This window comes from Lycium ferocissimum, chromosome 12 (assembly GCF_029784015.1).
Source record: "Lycium ferocissimum isolate CSIRO_LF1 chromosome 12, AGI_CSIRO_Lferr_CH_V1, whole genome shotgun sequence".
In the NCBI taxonomy this organism is placed as follows: Eukaryota; Viridiplantae; Streptophyta; class Magnoliopsida; order Solanales; family Solanaceae; genus Lycium; species Lycium ferocissimum.
This window is the reverse complement of record NC_081353.1, coordinates 45,378,081-45,400,919: the sequence shown is the minus strand read 5'-3', so window position 1 is coordinate 45,400,919 and position 22,839 is coordinate 45,378,081. Positions and strand designations below refer to the sequence as shown.

Sequence of the window (22,839 nt, the reverse complement as noted above, 5' to 3'; positions counted from 1 at the left end):
ATCTCTGTAGCCGTTAATTTATCTTATCTTATTGTTCAAGTTATATATCCCTCATATTATAGATTATTACTTGTAGCAAGGTCAATAATCACAAATCCCTTTCTGTAGGGACACACATGAATATTGGGAATATAAATGCTCAAACCCCATTGAGAGAATAAAAACCAAGTGGCTCACCTCACAAAAGGGCCAAATCCAAGTAGTTAGCACACCTGTCTTGAACTATTAATATCAAGAAGAAAAATAGCAAATTTGATGTGCAAGCAAAGAAGCTATTGACAATTAATGTGAGTAAAATACCACACATGTTTCCCCACCTATTGTTAGACTGCCATTTTTTTTATAAGGAACAGAATTGACATTTCATTTTTAGATTTCCATTGCTCATTTTCTTGATAAATTCATAAGCTCCAAAATTACTTTCAACTAGCACTACTTCATTAAAATGAACAGCCAACCTTTGAAATCACAAGATTTTCCATCCTGCCAAAAAAAGGATAGAGAAGGCACTATAGAAAGCTTGGTGGAAATTAGGATTTGTTTTCTTCACAGGATAAGAAAGAAAATACAAAAATGAAATCAAGAAAACATAAAAAGTTGTGGCTACAATTTGGCCAACAGTTTCTTCCAACCCCATCACCTTAACAAATCACTTTCATGGGGGTTAGTGGTTACCCAAGTGGGAGAATTGAGTTCAATGACTTACAGAGTATACATAGAGGTGTCATATAGATTCCTTTATTACGTTTCCCCTTAAAAAAGCTCACTTTTTCTGCTTATGGTTGAACCATTCATCTTATTAGAGAAAATACATTTTAACTATTTCATTATATGAATTTTTACACCGTATAGCTGCCCTCTAAAATTTATATACTAATGTATATATACATATAATATACATAACTGGTTTATATATTTAGTTTATATGGCTAGCTGTTGTTATTATTTTTGACGAGCAGCCAAATGTGTAACTTTAACTTAATTATATTGAGCCTCAACATACCCTTTTACGTGTGAACATGATTCTCTTTCATTGGCCATACAAGTAGATATGTTGTTTGCTTTTGCTGAGGTGGTGAGATTTGAACCTAAAAACTTTGCTTGTTCTGATACCATATTGGAGTGCAGGGGTTGAGCTAGAGTATAGCTTACTTACAGGTTCGTCTGAATCCAGTAACTTCAATTTAAACGTTGTATTTATAATAAAATGTTCATTGACTACATATAAAACATTAAGTTAGAACATGTTAACTTAAAAAAGATAACATCCCGAACTCATAAGCTTCAAATATTGACCCCGGCTATGTTGGGGTGTGCTTTCTAACATCCTATTCATTAGTGAAAGTTACATGTAGCAATGAAGAGATAAGATTAATCCTAATTCACTGCTGTCCAAGAAAGACACATTACCACGGTGTTTTAGATAGGAAGACACATTGTGGTTAGTATTTTGAGGTTCTTGAAATTCTTGGAAAAATGTCAAGTGGTGGTTCTACTATAGTATGGTTTAGGAGGGATCTAAGGTTGGAAGATAATCCTGCACTTGCTGCTGGAGTTAGAGCAGGACAAGTAATTGCAGTGTTTATATGGGCACCTGAAGAAGAAGGATATTACTGTCCTGGAAGGGTGTCAAGATGGTGGATTAAGCAAAGTTTGGCTCATCTTGATTGCTCTTTGAAGAAACTTGGCACTTCCCTCATTACAAAGAGATCTACTGATAGTATTTCTTCTCTTCTTGATGTTGTGAAATCTACTGGGGCAACTAGAGTCTTTTTCAATCATTTGTATGGTTAGTGATGCTTTTTATTATACATGTTGTCTATGTTGCTTGGACACTACAAAAATATTGCATTACCTGTGTCGTATCTCCCAAAAATGCATAGCTTCTGGGAGATCTGACACACCCGACAGTATTTTTGAAAAGTCTGAGGAACAAAGCTCTGCTTATGTTTCTTGGACCCTCCGAAAATACTGCAGTACCGGCGTCAGATCCTCCAAAAATGCGTAACTTTTGGGAGATCCAACACACACCCGACAGTATTTTGGGAAGTCCGAGCAACAAAGCATGCTGCTTATGTTTCTTGGACCCATCGAAAATGCTGCAGTACTTGTGTCGGATCCTTAAAAAATGCATAGCTTTTGGGAGATCCGACACATACCCAACAATGTTTTTGAAAAGTTCCAGCAATATAGCATGCTGCCTTGCTTCTAGTCTTTTGCTGCCTTGCTTCTAGTCTTTGTCTTCCTTTTAAATCATTTCCCTTTTTAAGTTGGCGTTTTTTCGTGCTTAATTGTGCCTGGTAGCTACAATAATTAATGGATTGTCTTTTAGAAAATAGTAGTAATTTGGTGTTAAGTCCTTTCTCATTACTTTATGAATTTTGGGTATAGTTATAACTATAATTGATAGCATAAAACTTATTCTTTTCCCTGTTTCTTTGGTTGCTCATATGCTTCTTGTTGTTGGATGTGTGTGAACAAAGTCGTATATGGAAAGTAGAAATGAAAAAGGAAGTTGCTTATAAGGTGTTGAATTTTCTTAATAGTGAGAGGCCTTTTGGGGAAAATCGGCTTGGCCTGAAGTGGACAATATCACACCATGTTAAGAGTATTTTTGGGTTGTTTTAACCCACAGTTGTCTGAATTTTGTTGTGCTCATCTGGTTTGCTATTATATATTTATCATGATTTTGTATAATCTGTTATTTAACAAAAGAGGGGTATCGTCAAATACTTGATCGTATATGCGTTTGAATGTGGATTTGTTATATCAGAAGTTGATAGCTTCTCATTTTTCTCAAAATAGGATTGCAAACATATCATTGTCTTCTATAATCATTGAATTCGTTGAGTGATTCTAACTAGTACTCTCTTTCTTTTGGTTTAGATCCAATATCACTTGTCAGGGATAATCGCGCAAAGGAAACCTTATCAGCTGAAGGTGTATCTGTGCGTTCCTTCAATGCTGATTTGCTATATGAACCATGGGAAGTCGTCGATGATGTAGGTCGCCCATTCAACACATTTTCTGATTTTTGGGACAGATGCCTTACCATGCCTTATGATCCTGAAGCTCCACTTCTTCCACCTAAAAGGATAATATCTGGTTTGTTCTCAATCTGTGTGCCTTGTATATCTAGTTGGACTTATAGATATATTATTCGTGTTCTTATTATATGCATATGCAATTTAACATTAACATGCTCTGCTTACCATTTCGTTCCACTAATTTAGCTAAGAGTCAGATAGAATCCATTGAAAGCTATTAATGCATTTACGTACTGCAATTTTTCCCGCTTTAATTCGTTTGACTAAGTACTCTATTGTTACTCTATTGTTCATTTCATGGATATTATCAAAGTTTATTCTAGCACTGGTTTATTGATAGTCCTATTAACATGGTATGTCCACCAATTTCCAGGTGATGCATCAAGATGTTCTTCAGACAACGTGGTGTTTGAGAGTGAATCAGAGAAAGGAAGCAATGCGCTTCTTGCTCGAGCGTGGTCCCCTGGTTGGAGTAATGCTGATAAGGCATTAACTACTTTCATTAACGGACCATTAATTGAGTACTCCAAGAACCGTAAGAAAGCTGATAGTGCAACAACCTCATTTCTGTCACCGTGTTTACATTTTGGTGAAGTCAGTGTTCGTAAGGTATTCCATCGTATTCGTACCAAGCAAACTCTGTGGGCCAATGAAGGAAACAAAGCAGGTGAAGAGAGTGTCAACCTGTTCCTCAAGTCCATTGGCCTTAGGGAGTTCTCAAGATACATGAGCTTTTATCATCCTTACACTCATGAAAGGCCATTGCTTGGTCACCTGAAGTACTTTCCTTGGTTAGTAGACGAGGGTTATTTTAAGGCATGGAGGCAAGGTAGAACAGGTTATCCTTTGGTTGATGCAGGTATGAGAGAGCTTTGGGCCACTGGCTGGCTACACGATCGCATTCGAGTTGTTGTGTCTAGTTTTTCTGTTAAGGTTCTGCAGCTTCCATGGACATGGGGAATGAAGTATTTCTGGGACACATTGTTAGATGCTGATCTTGAGAGTGATGCTCTTGGTTGGCAGTTTATTACCGGTACCTTACCCGATGGTTGCGAGTTCCTTGGAATTGATAATCCACAGGTATTTCCTTATAATCTTTTGGGAAGGATATTTTCCTCAGATACTTGGATATATTGAAGCTCTTTCTTTTTCAATTTCTATATAGTAGAATTACTGACTGACTGAGTAAGACATTCTGTTGACGCCCCCTCACAAGCGAGCCTAATTTTCTTAAGGGATAATTACATTTTTGGACCACCTTAAAAATAATAGCCAGCAAATGTATATATATTGTATATTAAGTAAATATACATATAACATATTATATACATAACTAGTATATATGTTTTGTATATTTTGGCAAGCGCCCGTAATTAATTTCGGCCGACGGGCCAAAAATGAAAATAGCTCTTCTTTTTCATGTGTTAAGCATGTGGAATTTTTTTGTTTTTAGATAATGGGTGGCGGAGACTTGAACCTAAGACATGTGCCTGCTTTGGTTCCATGTTGAAGTGAGATCTAATCTAAGGCTTAAGCTATTAGATAGAACACATCTTTAACTTAATTATGTCGTCAACACGTTCATTCTATCATGGATAACTGTAATTGTTCTAAGGCTGGTTACATTTGACAAATTTAGTGAATATTGTGATGGTTCATTAACTTTACTGCAGTTTGAGGGATACAATATCGATCCTAATGGGGAATATGTTCGGCGATGGCTTCCTGAACTTGCTAGGCTGCCCACTGAATGGATACACCACCCTTGGGATGCACCAGAATCTGTACTTCAAGCTGCTGGCATTGAGCTTGGTTCCAATTATCCGCTTCCCATTGTTGAAATCGACGCAGCAAAAGAAAGACTAGAAGAAGCGCTGTCGCAAATGTGGCAGCTTGAAGCAGCTTCAAGAGCTGCTATTGAGAATGGAATGGAGGAAGGACATGGAGACTCCACTGAGTTTGTCCCAATAGCTTTTCCTCAGGCCATGCAGATGGAAATGGAACGTGAAGTACCAGTCAGGAACAATCCTATTCGACGTTATGAAGATCAGATTGTTCCTAGCATGTCATCTTCCTTTTTTAGAACTGAAGATGAAGAAACCTCTGTGGATATTAGAAATTCTGTTGTAGATAGTAGAGCGGAAGTTCCAATAATATCGATGTAAATCAAGAACCAACGAGAGACGTACACTCTATCAAGGCATTATGCAAGCTGTTGGAAGCAACACCAGTCTACATTTTAATTTTGTGGTAAGTAGCTGAAACTTTGAAGATTCAACAGCAGAATCTTTAAGTAGTAGTCCGAGGGATGGGGGTGTAGGTCCCGACTCCTTTATGGCGAAGACTGTTGGGCTAAACCAGCTCAAAGATACTCTTAACATGGAGTGATATTGTTTGCATTGGGTCAAACTGACATGGTTTTTTCCAAAAAGCCTCACACTATTAAGAGTATCCCTACTTCTTATATGTAGCTTCCTTTCTTATCAACTTCCAATATGGACTTTGTTGGCACACTCAACAAAGACAAACTGCTCGGATCAATTTACTGGTGCTGAAAATGATATAAGGACCAGTTTGTCTTAGTTGCAAAGGCATCCAGTCTCAAGGCAGCTTTGACAGACATGGTAAGCAAATTATGAAAAAATCCACCACAAATAGATAAGAGGAGGAAATAAGAGAATACTTTTATGGTGGACTTCAACATTCTAGATTGTACATGGGTAGGTACTATTACATTTACACAGAACAACATGAGTACCCCATTGGTTATGTTCAAATTTGATGATTGGTAATCTTGCCATGAGTGCCTGTACTATTTCCAAATTGGAACATCTTTCCCTTTGTGAGACCTTAGGTTGAGAAGATGCATTATTAGTATGAGTTAGTTTCAGAGAATGTTGATACTTCATGAACTTTCTTAACCTGTGATTTATGCACTTGCAAACAGGTATTATATTTGTTGTTATAACTACAATGTGGTTGGTGTTCATCTGGATTATGAACCAGCACATTTTTAGGGGATCAATCTTTACCTGCTGCTTTTTCTCATAGTCGGACATTATCAGCTGTAAATTTGTCTATAACCTCTAATTGGATGAGGTGATATGTCTGGATTTTCTATCTCATTTTTTCTGCACTTCCTACCCCATTAATAGTGGTGTGTTTCGGCTAAATAGTAGGGATGTTTTCCTTAAAGTCAATAAGTATCATAAGGGGTTGAAGTCCTCTAGAAGATGGCAGATTAGCCATTTTGTTTTCTTTGCAATCCTAAATTTTCTATAGCAATGACTATCGCCGCCGTTTAGAAGGACATTGGTGGATATCATAGATTAATGTACTGTTGTACCTATGTATATGTTAATCAACTGCAGCTCATATTTCTGTTTTCAATACCTTTTCGCGTTATTTAAGATTCTAGTTTAAAATCGTTCATTGCTTGAGCAGTTGGATCTGAAAAAGCAATGAGAAGAAGCTACATGCTCAGTTTTAACATCTTTAGCTTGGTGTAGTAGTGCCTAAAAATCATATCACTAGCTTTAACATTTTTGGCTTGGTGTAACACTGTTGGGAAAATCATGTGGCTGATCAAAGCTAGTGACGTTGAGCGAGATGTTCTCAAATACTTGTAAACTTTTTAGGACTACTTGGATTCATCGAGATATTATATAGTTAAGTAAATAAAAATGTGCTCCTAACAGCTTAAGCTTTTCGATGAGATGGTTATACACTTCGATAGGATTTAATTCCTTTCAAAGTCTCTTAGACGTACATGGTAATCTTAAAGAATTACCTCAATCGGCTTTTGATAAACTATAGAATGATAAAGATGCAATCACTCTTCATTTCCCTATAGATATACATCTTATGCTTCAGACTCTAGTGCTCTGCTTTGGTTGCCGGAGAAGGCTATATATCCCGGTTGCTGTCATGGCTCCAAGAATCGGGGCAATAACAAAGACCCATTGGTTCTTATAGACACCTGAGACTATAGCAGGGCCTAAACTTCTTGCCGGATTCATAGAAGCTCCGGTGATTGGCCTGCAGATATGAAATTTAGTGACAAACTTGTCTATAGAAAATGTTATTCTCTACAATTCTATAAATTCCAAACATGCACAGAAGAAAGTATGAAAGAAAGAAAAGTTGCTCGTCCTAGATTTTTCATTGTTAGTAATTTATGTTGCTCGGACTCTTCAAAAACACCGCCGGTTATGTGTCTGATCCTCAAAAGTTACGCATTTTGGGAGGATCCAACACGGGTGCAACAACTTTTTGTAGGGTCCGATCAACATAGTCAAGAATCATGATAACCATTAAAAGCACATCTTGAGGTACAATTTTACCCTGCAATGAGGACTTCAAACGCTAGTGTGACTCCAATAGCAACTCCAGCGACCTCTTTGTTCTGCAAATGAAGATAGTAAACTGATTAAAACAATCAAATTTAGATGTTTCAATGAAAGTTTATATAGAAACTTCGCAAGCAGATAATCCTTAGTGAAAAGCATACCGCTCTATCATCAGTAGCAGCTCCACAAATCACAAACATCAAAATGAGAGTCATTATGAATTCCCAAAATATGGCTTCAAAATCAGTGACTGGACTTTTGTACCGAGTGAGAGTTGGTAGTATGTCATCTTGATGATTAAACAACACTTTCAAGGTGAGACATGCAAGTGTAGAGCCCAAAAATTGAGGTAATACATACATAGGCACCTGCAAGAAAGATCACCAAAGAAAAGGTGAGAGAGCGCATTGAACATCCTCTCACTTCTTGATTATCAGTGCTTTTTATATCCAAAGAGTTTTTCCAAGTGAACTTCCTTTACAATTTCATTTATTTTCACAATCAACATGTCATGAAAGTAGTAGATAATCAAGACTAATTTTCTTGTACCGGTGCCCACATGCACCTCCATCAAAATCAGGGGTCGATGTAGGTTTTAAGTTACGAGTTCGACAGAACACAATAATTTTGGCTCAATCCTTGTGTATGTTTTAATAAATTCGCTAAATATGTATAAAACTAAATTTAGAACTCAGTTACTAGCACCTGAGGTCACTATCCTAGAACTCATAAAGTTTAAATCTTGAATTCGTCCATGATCAGAATGCATATAACTGTTGATTGAGTGAACAGCCCATGTCAATGTGACTCTTCCACAGGGGAATGTATATAAAAAGAAGCTGCTGCAACTCTGTATACATAGGTGAACCATTTGTGAAAACAGATATCATGGCACTAAGTGTGAACTATATTATCATCAAGAAGTAATGTGTGTAATAGTATTTTTCACTGCTAATTTAAAATTCTAGATCCGCCTATATGCTCATCAACAAGAATTTGCTTGATGTTTGATAAGTTCTTACGTGCAGTAGTGGTAGTTTTCGAGTTGCAGAAAAAGCAATTGTGACCGCGGGGTTGAAATGGGCGCCAGAAACGTGACCAAGAGTGTATATTAATGCCATCAGTGACAACCCCCATGCCAATGCCATACCGACAATAGTGAGTTTCCTTTCTCGATCAACAAGAGCTGATCCACAACCCACAAATATGAAAATGTAGGTTCCCACAAACTCTGCTATAATCTGCTTAATTGCGCGATTAAACATGAAATGAAATAATCGTTATTAGCAGACGATATAATAAGTAATTTATACGTGCCCACCAGCTCTGCTATAATCTGCTTAATTGCGTGATTGAACATGGAATGAGATAGTCGTTATTAGTAGATGATATAACATGAGCATGTGGGCAGAGGCGAATACAGAACTTAGAGTGAGCGGATTCAGAATGACTGTACTTTATAGATATATACACATTTCAATTATACATTGCCACCAGCTCTGCTATAATCTGCTTAATTGTGTGATTAAACATGAATTGAGATAGTCATTATTAGTAATCGATATAACAGGAGCTTGTAGGCAGAGGTGAATACAGAATCTAGAGTCTCTGGGTTCAAAATGCATGTTACTTTATAATTATATGTATACATTTGATATATATACATATACTTTTTTTTACCTTTTGGGAGGCAGATATGAAAGTTGCACCTCTGCTTGAGAGTTCCTTCATAGGAGTCTGAACAGGGCCATATTTTCCTTCTTCCATGCTGGAAAAATCAGCGACAATTCCATTTTTTGATGAGTTGGTAGACGCTAGAGAATTTATGCTGGCCATAATTCAAAGTTCAAGGGTAGTCTACATATCATCAGTTACTCTTGGTTCTTTAAATACTTGGTGAGATTTGACTAGGCACAAGGATGTTATCCCCAGGTATAATTCTTGATGTGACAAAGTCTGTTAAACAAGAGTATAGTGAAGTGTAAAGATGAATCTATTATACTTTAATCTTGGAAACAAGTCTTAAGCTGTTAAAATATGAGAGTAATTAAAATTAAAACTCCTAAAATATTGTGTGCCGAATTTAGATGATGTTACATATTGTTATAGGGACAAAATTTATTGTTGAGACAAAATCCTAGGAAGTGGATATTCAAGCCGGCACTTGTGGGAAGATAGAAAATTGCAGGCAACTAAAAGTTTGGAAGCTGAATTTAAAAGGAAATTAAGAGGCTGAAAAATAAGTACAGGCTGGCTAAAGAAGTGTCCTCTGCGTAAAGATAATTTGAAACTGCATGACAATAACTATTTTTTAATTCAGGAGCTAAAAAGCGGCTAGCTGGCGCTAGTTCTATACGAGATGTTGCACTGTCAATAGTGAGAAACATGGCTCTATACATTTTCCATTAGGCTGTTCGGTTTAGAAAACTTCTCAACAATTATTTTACTTTCTTTCCACTACCGCAAGTAGAAACATGCGTCAAAATAAATAACTTACACTCTGTGCTAATCAAACATCATCATATAGATTCAAATGGAGATGCACATATCCTTTTAGGGAGATACATAAAACTAGAATCAATGAAAATGAATCGACGACAATATAAGAGAAAATACATTTATTCAACTCTTTTCAATCATATAAATTCAAACGGAGATTTACATATTTCTCTTTCACCAAACAGAGTTAAATAGAGGTATGTTTAGTTCTAAAAATATCCCCAAGCTCCACATATTATTGTTAAGCTTTGTCATCCAATGTCAAGTTCAAGAACTCATGAATCAGTACAATCCTGAACTAGTGTAGTCCACACGTAGAACTTGTTTCCTCATAGAAATCCAATGTCTTTCTATTCCCTTTAGGAGAAATTTAATCCCCTGTTCACGTTTTTATATTCATCGATCATTACGATATACCCATCTTCAAAAGCCTTCGCTGCCTACACACGACTAGTTGACACACTCGAATAGGAAAAGGAAAAGCAGTGATAGTTGAGGCGTGTTTTAATCCATAAATGGTGATAATTTAGGTCAGAAAAATGGAACATGTGATAGTTAGGTGTGAAACTCGCGAAAAAGTGATACCTCAAGTGATAGTTGGGTGTGAAATTTTTTTTCTTACCTCCCATTTTCGACCCTACCCACACTACCACCCGCCCCCACCCCCGAATTTTCTATTTCATAATATTTAATTATAAATATATGAAAAAATTAATTTAATTTAACAAAATAAAATAATGATAAACATTACACAATATTACACTTATATAATATGGGCTAACCCATAACAAACTCACTTATTTATCACCCAACCCATATTTTACCCACATGAAATATGGGCGAGTTGAAATTCAACCCGTTTTTGTTTAAACCAGTTTCAACCTCTCCAAATCTAACCGAACCCACCCATCTGCCACCCTTAATTTTAATACATAAATGGTGATAATTTAGAAATGGAACACATAATAGTTAGGGTGTGAAACACTCGCGAAAAAGTAATACCTCAAGTGTGTTTTTTATCATTATACCTTTTTTTAAAAAAGAAAACAAGTAGTTGGGGTGAGAGAGGCTCGAACTCTCGACCTCAGGATGACTCAGAAGCTATGAGACCTACGCGCTAGCCAACTGCGCCACCACCCCACTGTTGCTTCCAAATCTCCACGGGAATATAATTAAATCATAATAGTAATTGTTTTTGCTACATCAAACAGCTATTGATTTGTATAACGTTTCAAAGCAGAATTAGATTTACGTGAACTTTATCATACTTTTATCGATTATATATAGCCACTAGAAGTCTAGCTAGATATGAGATATCCATTTTATGTTTTATGTTTTGACTAAGATCATCATAAGTGCTACTGTGTAGGGGTGTACAAAGAAACCGACAAATCGGACAAAAACCTGATTAGTGGTTTGATTTTATTTGGTTTGGTATTGGAAAAAAACTCGACTACAATAGATTTAACTTTTACTAAAAAAAAGTCAAACCGGCCCAATATATGTGTATGTATACAATTTTTAACTGATTTTATACATATGTAATATATAAATACTCTTATAACTTTATCAAAGTTTTAGTTTTATTATATTTTAACATCAGGTTTGGACTTATATTTTTAGCTCATCCAGCAAATTAAAAAATAAAAATAAAAACAAACCAAAACTACTTTTACACACCCAAAGGCCCAACATACAGATGAACAAACTATCAATTCACTTTCATTACTATCGTTGAAACTTGAAAGCTAGAAATATTTTGGTGTTGTTGTAAGTGTACTGCATGTTTAACTTGGAAAAAAAAAAGTTTTTTGTTCATATCCAACGAAACAAAGAGAAAAAGGGCCAAAAAAATTTATTTTTGGTCAAGCAAATGCTATTGTAAGATACTTCGCATTGAACTCAGTGGCAGAGCCAGAATTTTCACTAAGGGGGTTCAAAAATATAAAAAGAGTAAGAACGAGGAAGCCGAAGGGGTTCAACATCTACTATTTATACATAAAAAATAATTTTAACCTTGTGTATACAAGGTAATTTTTTGCCGAAGGGGGTTCGGGTGAACACCCTGCCCACCACTTGGCTCCGCCCCTGATTGAACCCAAAAAAAAAAAACCCTAAAAAACTGACAAACCCGAAAAACCCGAGGTTTGTTAGTTTGGATTTGTTTATAGATTTTAAAGCCTGACACAATTGGTTTGATTTGATTTTTGAAAAATCTAAACTAACCCGGTTCATGTACACCCCTAACTACTCATATTAAACCATAATTTATAAGAAACTCTGTATAGGTGATTAACACTTAAGAGTCTGCAAATATAACAGTTCAAAGCAAGTGTTTTATAAGTGGAAGACACGGTCGTTACTCATTAACAGTAGTCGACTTTTCTTTCATATGCATTTAACTTTATAATTTTGTTTCTAATCAACTGAATTCCTTTGTATACTTATGTCGGGTAATTTCACATTTCAATAATTTTTAGTCATGAATTCAATCAAACTATACTTCTGTAGTTGAACTCTTACTCGAGAAAAACTATACAACAAAATCAGGGGTCAGCCTGCAACATTATGACACTCTGGCCTCATTTGATTAAAGGAAAATGATAAACACAATGGGTAGCCGTATAGGTGGTGGTGACAAAATTAGCTAATGAAGATAGTATCTGTCCACTTCAGCCTATCTAAAAGCTGGTCTGATATGTAGCTTAGATCGGGCTGATATGTAGCTCAAACTGGGCTGATATCTAGCCCAAATTAACTCATAGAAATCTTATTAAAATATTTTTATTTGATATGTTATATATAACTATAATAAAAAAAAAAAATAGTTTTATCGGTACTTAAGAAATTATAAAAGAACAGATGAAAAAACTAAAACTTAGTAAGAATTGGGCTGGGGGAAGGGGCGGGGGGGGGGGGGGTGTGTGGGGGCACTAAAAGTTCGCTACAAAAACAAAGAGGACCAAAGATCATTTTTTTTTCTTCGTAAAAGCCACTGAAGATCAACTATGTATAGAAAATGTATCATACGTATAAAAAATATATCATTGTTGTATAGAATATGTATCCTTACCATATATGTATAGAAAATGTATCATAGATTTTTATAATTGTTGTGTAATTTGTGTATAATAAATGTATCATCAACGTATACTCACTAATCATACATATATTATACATTAGTATGTACATTATACATCGATTATACACTAATGATTCACATATGTATCGAAAATGATAGAAAATGTATTATAGAAAACGTATCATACGTATAGAAAATGTTTCATTGTTGTATAGAATATGTATCCCTACTGTATATGTATAGAAAATGTATCATAAGTATTATTATACATGTTTTGAGATATTTCTTGAAGGCTCAATCAACGTATAAATATACACATATTATACATGTTTTGGAATATTTTTTGAAAGCTCAATCACTATATAAGTATACACATATTATACATGTTTTGAAACATTTGTTGAAGGCTCAATATAAATTTTAACCTTTAGTAGAGACTTTTTTAATTGCCACTAAAAAAAAAAAAGTTGATCTTTAGTCGACTATAGTCGCCACAAATAGTCCTTTTTTTTTTGCAGCGGACTTTTAGTGGCGACTTTTCGCCACAGAAAGTTTTTTTTTTTTTAAGGCGTTTGGGCTGCTGGGCCGGCCAGCTCACGGTATTAGGCCCAAATGTGGGATTACTTTGGCCTGTTGGCCATTGTATGTCTTTTTCCCAAATAAAGTAAAATTTACTTGGCATAACTTACATTATTACCTATTTATGGAATATAACTAAACTATACAATAATTATATTTAGTAGCTAAAATATAACATATTTACTTTCTATAGCTATCACTTTTATATCACTTATCTGATAACTTCCCACACCCCTAAATTTAAGCAAAAAAAAAACGTCCCTCTCTCCTATCCCCCTAAATACACGCCATTATGCCCAATATCCCTTAATTTCCTCCAATTTCAAATCAGTTTTATAATAGTTCAACTTCCTTGTTTATCTCTAATTAACTACTCATTAATTTCACTCATAATTCAAATCTAATTCCCAAAAAAGGTAAGATTCTATACTGATTTTTACGTTTTACCGTGTATTTAACCTATATTTTTGTTTTTGTTTTTTTCATTACTTCCCGAATTTTCAATTCGTAATGTGTTGGATTGATATTTTAATAGTTGTTTTTCATATATATATTTTTGCTATATTTTAATTGTATTTTGATTATTATGTTCAATATTACTTATTCTAGTTTCTGTTGACTATATTTCAGATATATTTTTCATATATTTTGACTATATTTAGAAAAATTTCGTAAAAAATAAAAAAAATAAAAAAGTTGCAGTGAAAACGTTGTTACCTCAATTATGACTATATTTTGGCTATATTTTAATTTTATTTTGATTATTATGTTCAATATTACTTATTCTGGTTTCTGTTGACTATATTTCAGATATATTTTTCATATATTTTGACTATATTTTTCAAAATTTCACAAAAATCAAAAAAATAAAAAAGTTGCAGTGAAAACGTTGTTACCTCAATTATGAACTCAACTTGAATTCGATATTTCAACAGATGAATTCAAATATATATTCGTCGTTTAAAACGAGCTCTGTTCACTGGTAAAGTTTTTTGATGAACTAGTTTTTGAACCTTTTTTTGTTTTTGGTTAAAAATATGAATGTACTTTTTGAATTCAATTTTTTTTGAATTTGTTAGCTGTTTGAATGAGATATGAGATCAGATATGGAATGGGAGGATATTTGCGTGAATCAGGGAACATTAAAAACCTCGATTTTAATTTAAATTGGAATAGATTTTGTTTCCATAAATATAGCACTTTCGTTTTCTCAAAGAGTGTATTTCCGTTATATTTATCCTATATTTAAGTCGACGCTTCTACTAGCTAAATATAGGTCCTCCAGCTACGAATTGTAAATGTAGAACATGTAGTTATAGGTTGTTAGAAGGAGCTAAAAGGTAGCTGTTTGTGAAAATTTTACAACTTTTTTGCTCATTTCAGTCCAATCCACTTCAGCCCAAATAATTTTTGAGCGGGTCAAACTTAATCCATTTTGACCCGCTCATTTGATACCCTAGGTATAGGGATGACGAAGAGCTGTAATGTGTGTGTGTGTGTGTCTATATATATATATATATATAGTTTAAGAGAACACGTTTAAGGATTTTGGTCTGACCCTCCATGATTTTAAAATAAAAAATAAATAAATTGGAATTAGGCCAAAACCCATGTGGTAAAATGTTTGGCAGCCCTAAAATTAGAATTCTATTTCTAATTAATGGATTAATTTGCATGTGCTATTTTTGTCATTCAACTAAAATTTTGTATCATAATTTCTAGTAGGGGTGTACAAAGTAAACCGACAAACCGCACCAAACCGATAAATCGAGTCAAATCGAGAAAAAAACCCGACTAGTGATTTGGTTTGACTTGGTTTGGTGTTGAAAAAAAAAAAACCGACCATAATTAGCTTGGTTTGGTTTTAGCTAAAAAAAGTCAAACCGAACCAAATTAACCCGACATTACGTCTATCCAATTTTTAAAATATTTTATACATAAGAGTATTTATTTGTAATGTAATTTATAAATATTTCTTAAATTTTTTTCGTAGTTTTTTGTCTATTATCATATTATTTCAAACTTGAACTTATAGTTTTGATTGTTAATACGTGTTTTATCCTATGGAAGTTAGTAACTCAAATAAAGACCAAACAAAAACCAACTCAACACTAATGCTAACAAAAGAAATCTTCTACCACTAGGAATGACAATAATGTTGGATATCTATTCTTTAGCTTTGCATAATTAATTTAGAGAGTGAAAATACATATATATAACTTAAGTTTTTTTTCTTTGCCATGTAATTAATACTTATTAGCCGTACTTATTTTAGTAGGACCTAGTATTTTTAGATTATGGTCATTTTCTATTGGCTTATTAATTAGCAATATTTATTTTAACCGGTTTTATTATCTTTTTTGTTGAATATTTTAATACAATGTCATCACTCATGTCACATTTTGTGTTATTTTCTTCCGAAACACCTTAATTATATAGTTGTATCATACTAAGACTAAAGAAATATTTGAAGTAAAAGTGTATATGTTTTGTATGAAGACGATTCCCGAAAAAACCCGAAAAATCCGAGAAAACCAAATAACCCGAGGTTGAAAAACCCAAATTTTAATGGTTTGATTTGGTGTATAAATTTAAAAACCCGACGCAATTGGTTTGGTTTGGTATTTAAAAAATCCGAACCAATCCAGTCCATGTGCACCCCTAATTTCTAGCTAGACATGAAGTATTAAGTTTTTAATTATTCTGAACCAGCTAATTATAGTCACACAAAACCAAACTACAAAGAATGAATATGGACAATATCGTTCGTAAGTCTTCAACCAGACAAATTGTTTCCTTAGTTCTAAGATATAACTAGACAAATACCTAAACCTTTTTAAATGTATCTAACTTATAATCCAATTTAGTCTTAACTAATTAATTGGTTTCCTGTTGCATGTGTAGATTTAAATATTCCTAACAAATGGCCACTTAGACACTCTGATCAAATGGATTTAGGGAAGGAAGGCATTCAACTGAGAAAACTTCCAACTATACTAAGAACCACATATTCTCAAAACATGATGATCCATTTTAAAGGGTTAACATGTCATTTAACTTTCACTTTGTTGTACCAAAGTCATTAAATTAACTTTTGTAACAAAAAATCACTCAACTTTAGAAAATGTTAAAAATTTATGAATAGTAATCTCAAAAAGAAGTATATTTCATTGATAGGAAGAGCTCTCTTTTTGCTTCATAATGAGTTATCCTTTATTGGACCTATAAAGAGCTAATAAAGGGATTGAGCTCGCGCACGTAAGAATATGTATGTTATATATCAATAAGTAAAAAATATACATTTGCAGACTGTTATTTTTGTGGGGGACTATTTATGTCAATTTCTCAATCTCGTTTTAGTCATATGACATGTCACATGTGAATCTCTTCAGATCACTATAATTATGATACCAAAAGAATTCCAACCAAACATCTATAGCCTAAAATGGCTAAATTCATTAGATGTCCTCTTTTCTGATATTGTTAATTACGTTTTCAAGTTCTTTGTTAATTTCAAATTGTCATGAAGTTTACCTATGCAGATCAAGTAAATTAATTAGCCTAATCGTAGATATATTCTCCACTTCTTTGTTAATTTCAAATTAAAAGTTGTTCTTTATCAACAAACTTATTTTTTTTCTTTTTTCTCTAATATCATAATGTAAAACTTAACGTGGAATGTTAACTAAGTAGGCAAGGAACATATGTAGCCGTGACTAAGAAGTTGTGTTATATATATATTTGTTAATTTCAGAAGTTGTGTTGTCCACCAACTCTAGATTAAATAAATTAGCCTAACCAAATTAGAGGTAATAGCACTTTTGGTCCATTAATTATTGATCATTTCTAATTTTAGTCCATCTAATATCTGACTAAGCACATTAAATCTTTAACTAATTGAATTCTGCACTTTTGATCCCTTTATTTGTGAACATTCACAAATTTACTGTATTGTTAACCGTTCCACCACTTAATTGTTCATGTATTATGTTAAATATGTTAAATTTGTATTGCTACTCCATAATTGATGGTAATACAATTCTATATATAGTCAAATATAACATATATTCTACATGAAAGGACCAAAAACAGAAGGTTTAAATATATCAAGTCCATATATAATAATGGCCAAAAGTGAAAGTTATCAATAATTTGGACACCAAAAATGTGATTATCCCCATAGGTTATGATATTTTTACTTCAAAAATAAGAGACATACTTTGCATAGGGACGAACACGAAAATAATCGCTTTCCTTCTTTCCAGTGATAGTTGTCCTCCTGACTTCAGTGTGTTTTTTCATAACTAGGTGACTGAAAAATAGTACGTAGTTTTAATACTTTCACCATAATGGTAAACATTTCTGTAAAATAAAATATCCTCTCTCTTCCTGATAAGGCAAAAGAAAGTGACAGGGTAACACCAATTCTTTTTTTGTTATGGCAAAAAAAAGTTTGTACTAACAGCAAATTCATGCGCAACTACTTTAGTCATTTTCTCTCTCCCATTGTGCATTGTTTTCTTTAGTCCACCAATAGACTATACGTGTTGATTATTTACTCGGCCATTTTGGCAGATTATCATCACAACCCATAAAAGGAAAGGTCAAAAACAAAAATAAAATAAAACACAGTTTTTCCATCTCTGTTGGTCCCGTTTCATACCCCTTTTGTATTTTTCCATTTTTGGCATGGCTAGCATTCAATTTCCAGTTTTGTTTTTTTAATCATCAATGTTCTCCAGTGGCTATGCATTGTCCAAATCAAGCTTGGTTTAACTCGTGAAATTTTTTTTTTTTTTTTTTTTTTTTCCAACTCAAGAAAGATTGGAACTCTTATAATATATCGCGTGATCACATGTAAAGTACTCGGGGGCGGAGCCACATACGGCTAAGGGGATTCGGATGAACCCCCTTCGGTAGAAAATTACACTGTTTATATATAATTAAAATTATTTTTTTATGCATAGATAATAGATGTTGAACCCCTTAAGCTTCTTCGTATGTTTACTTTTCATATTTTGAATTCCTTTATCGCAAAACCTACCTCTGACACTGAAAGCACTCTTATGTGTTAATTAATTCGTTCTATAAGAATTCTTTTACTACGTCAAATTAACTTTATTAAAAATTGGATACGTTCTTGTTTTCTTTTATTCCCTCTCTCTAGTTTTTTTTTTCTTTTTCTTTTTTCGATCCGGTGTCTGGTATCGGTATTGGAGCCCGACTAATCCAAATTCGTGCCGCGTAGAGCCCATTCATGAGAAGCGTTTCTTACCAAGAACTCGAACCTGATGCCTCTGATTAAGGAAGGAGCGGCCCATCCGATGCACCACATCCTTTAGTAAAATATTAACCACAAATAACGTACCCGGAAATCGATCCTGTAACCGGTCACATATTTTGCACAATATTAACCACTGAGTTATCACTCCACGTTAGATGGATACGTTCATTATTACTTTCTTCAAGTAGTTTGTTATTATCAATATCAAAATTAAGCTTGGCTTGTCGTGTGACTACGTGTAAATTAAAACTAGGTAATGAATTATTATGAATTAAACATTCTTGATAGAGTTCCAATTCTATTTGCCAGTGTATGAATACACTAACGCTTGAATAGAAAAAGTGGAGAACCCAATTTGAATAGTCTCTTCTCTACTATTGTGTTGCAATGAACGGTATTTTTCAAAGTTAAAATAAAGATATTAAAAAAGAAAATTTAGAAAAACACAGATCAAGTAAGGATCAACATTACCTCACTAAGCATAAAAGAGAAGAGATTTTTGTATAAATGTTAAAAAAAAAAAGGAATATTATAGAGAAAAGAAATCATCATGATATCTTGGATTTTTGTTATCTTACACCGTGTCTTAAAAACATTGGAATATCTACCAAAAATCAAAATTAAGTTAATTTGATTTAAATCATCCACACTAGAGTTGTTCGCCAATGAATTTAAATTACGGAAAAGGGGCAAAATTACCCCTGAACTTTGGGAAATAGTTCATCCATACCCTTCGTTATCTTTGAGTACCAATTATCCTTACTGTTATACTATGGGGTCAATTATACCCTTTATGTCAAGCGTATGCATTACGTGGCATCATCCCAAACCTTCAAAATTATTTTCCCCTCAAATAATTTTTTACCCACTAAAATAACCCAACCCGATCCGGATTTATTTTATTCAGCCAAACTAATACAGACCCAACCCATTTACCCTAAAAACCATTCCCCCTCCCAAAACTCCCACACTCTCTCTCAATGCAAAGATATAACTCCTTAAGGATGCAACTAGAAATAACAGAAATCAACGTGCAAATTAACATTCCATGGAACTACTTCAATTGTCTTGACTCTCAAAACCTAGTCCAAAGTTAAAAAAATGATCTCTAAAAGAAAGACGGCACAACCTCGAAGAACCCTGCAGAAGCTAATCACACTCATTCTGATGAAGATGTCATTTATTTAAAATTCCTCGTTTGCTTTTCATTCTTTTCTTGTTCCCCTATGTCGACCATGGTAAAAAGGACAAGAGTTCCATCAATCTACGTCCCTTCATAATCTGCTAGGAGTAGGTCTCCCCAGAATTACTTGAAAAAAGATATCCTAAGAACACGCCTACTAGCCCAGGACATCAAATATTGGGTCTGTATTAGTTTGGCTAAAAAAGAAAAAAAAAAAAAAAGGGTTGGGTTGGGTTGGGTTATTTTAGTGGGTAAAAAATTATTTGAGGGGAAAATAATTTTGAAGGTCTGGGATGATGCGACGTATGTTAACCGCTTGACATTTATAAAAGTATAATTGTCCCATAAGATAACTAAGAAGTGATAATTACCAAAGATAACGAAGGGTATGGATGAACTATTTTTCAAAGTTCAGGGGTAATTTTGGCCCTTTTCCGTTTAAATTAAGTATTCATTTGAGATTCACATGAATTGAAACGGAAGGAGTATTTGACTTCGGAACTGGCCATCTTTTTGGCACTTTCTTGCAGAGCTTTCCCATTTTAGAGACAGTGTGGCTTCATCTTTTTGGCACTTTCTTGATTTTCTTTTTCCATCTATAAATATCTCCATTTTCTTCCATCTTCCTTACCAAAATCATACAAAATCCTTCATTTCCCTTTTGGGAGATTTAAAAAGAGAAATACATAAAAAAAAAAAAATATGCAACTAACTTGTTCCCCAATCCTACATCTGGAGCCACTAGGCATAGGAGGGGTAACCCATATGGATTTTTTATTTAATGGGGTCAGATTTAAATGAAACGGGTTTAAAAATAAAATCGGGTTATGTTAGGGATTTCAGTTAAGACATGGGTATATTTGAAATCTTTAATGACGGGAGGGGTATGTTTGACCCATATTTATAATGGAAGATATTTTTAATCCTTTTTTCCAAAGTAGAAGGGTATTTTTGACCCTTTCAGTCTCAAACTAGTAAGAATCGACTAAATGAATCTGTACTAATCATTTTTAAAGTTACTTGATACTCCCTCTGTCCCAATTTATATGGCACACTTTTCATTTTAATCAATCCCAAAATGAATGACACATTTTCTTATTTGACAATAATTTAACTTTAAACTTTACTTTTACTCTTAACGAGTTGATTTATAACCACATAAATATTTTTGACTTGTTTTAGATCACAAGATTCAAAAGTCTTCCTTTATTTTTAAATTTCATGTTCAATTAAACTACATCACATAAATTAGGACGGAGAAAGTAATATAAAATCCTTTTCCGATGCGATTGTGTAAAAGTTAAACTCTTGATATAATTATTGGTACTATTATTAATATTATAATCATCATCATAACTTCTACAAGATTTCAAGCCGCACTAATGACGTATTGAATGACAAATTTCTGGGAGAAATCAGACTAATTAGGATACGTGTAATATATCTAATTATGATACGTGTAATAATATATTACTTCCTCCGGATCAAAAAAAGAGTTCATTTATTAAATTAAGAAACAATTAACCTTATCTTTTCACATTTATCTCTATTAAATGTTATGTGATCAAATCCCAATGCCTATTTAAGTAGGGGTAGTTTAGTCAATTTACATACTCCCTCCGTCCCAAAAAGATTGTCCTCTTTTGACTTGGCACAAAGTCTAAGAAATAAAGAAAGACTTTTGAAATGTGTGGTCCAAAACAAACTTTAGATATTTGTGTGTATAAATCATCTCATAAAGTTAAATTGTTCTAAATATAGAAAGGAGCAATCTTTTGGGATGATTAAAAAAGGAAAGGAGGACAATCTTTTTGGGACAGAGGGAGTATTTTTTTCTTGGAGTGAGTAGTTTCTTAAGGGTGTGCAAATGGCTAAGTAGACTCTTTTTTTGATCCGGAGGGAGTAATATATTTCCTCAGTCCTAATTTATGTTGTAGCACCATTTTCTTTTTTGTCCTTCCCAAAATTAGTGTCACATTTCCTTATTAGGCAACTCTTTAATGACACCATCTCTATTTTACCCTTATTGGGTCGCACTTACTTTTAAAGATGTGTACTTGTGGTGAAGAAAAATCAACAAAAGCAGACACTAAAGTAAGGACAATTTGGTAAACATAATAAAGTCTTTCCTTATTTCTTAAACTCTGTGCAGGGTCAAATAGTGCCACATAAATTGGGACGGAGGGAGCAGTAGGTCATACTCCCTCCTTTTTAATTTATGTGAACCTTTTCGGAGTACGAAGGTCAAATTTTATAACTTTGACCGTAAATTTTGACATAGATTTTTTAAGTTTATAAAAATAAAATTTATATATTTAGAAACTATATAAAAAGTACGAAAAAGGTCAAATATACCCCTGTACTATTAGAAAAGGGTTAAATATACCCCTCGTTATACTTTGAGTCCAAATATACCGTTTCTGTTATATTTTGGGTCCAAATATACCCCTTTGTTATATTTTGGGTTCAAATATATCATTCCTCCATTAAAATTGTCCAAGGTGGACATGAGATCTGACGTGGCGTTGACAACTCAGTGAGGTGGACAACATATGACATGTCACCTCACCACGCTAACCCATTTACCCCTCTTCCCTTCTTCTTCCATCACTACAGTGATTCACTACCATCTCCTCCCCCTTCACAACCTTTGTCACCATTAGCACCACCACACCGTGTCATTAGCCACCAACATTCAAACCATCTCTTATTAAAAAAAAAAATTTCGGCGCAAATAAGTGATCGATGTGAAGTAAAACTATGACATAGATATTACCATGGAACTTATGTACGTATTTGAATTTGCATATAACGAG

The 22,839-nt window shown here is 33.8% G+C and overlaps 1 protein-coding gene, 1 non-coding gene and 1 pseudogene across 2 annotated transcripts; 1 reads left to right on the top strand and 2 right to left on the bottom strand.

Moving 5' to 3' along the window:
* The first annotated feature begins 1,225 nt into the window (after nt 1–1,225).
* LOC132039007 (cryptochrome-1-like) lies at nt 1,226–6,165 on the top strand (annotated as a pseudogene).
* Nucleotides 6,166–6,864: 699 nt separating this feature from the next.
* LOC132039359 (nodulin-26-like) lies at nt 6,865–9,232 on the bottom strand. The gene is made up of 5 exons (XM_059429854.1): nt 9,077–9,232; nt 8,419–8,637; nt 7,558–7,764; nt 7,391–7,452; nt 6,865–7,085 (listed from the first exon to the last, which is right to left on the bottom strand). The coding sequence occupies exons 1-5, from the start codon at nt 9,230–9,232 to the stop codon at nt 6,917–6,919; spliced, it is 813 nt and encodes a 270-aa protein (XP_059285837.1). The 3' UTR covers nt 6,865–6,916.
* Nucleotides 9,233–10,950: 1,718 nt separating this feature from the next.
* TRNAM-CAU (transfer RNA methionine (anticodon CAU)) lies at nt 10,951–11,035 on the bottom strand. The gene is given in 2 exon segments: nt 10,951–10,986; nt 10,998–11,035. It is a non-coding gene; the product is annotated as a tRNA-Met (tRNA).
* Nucleotides 11,036–22,839: the final 11,804 nt, after the last annotated feature.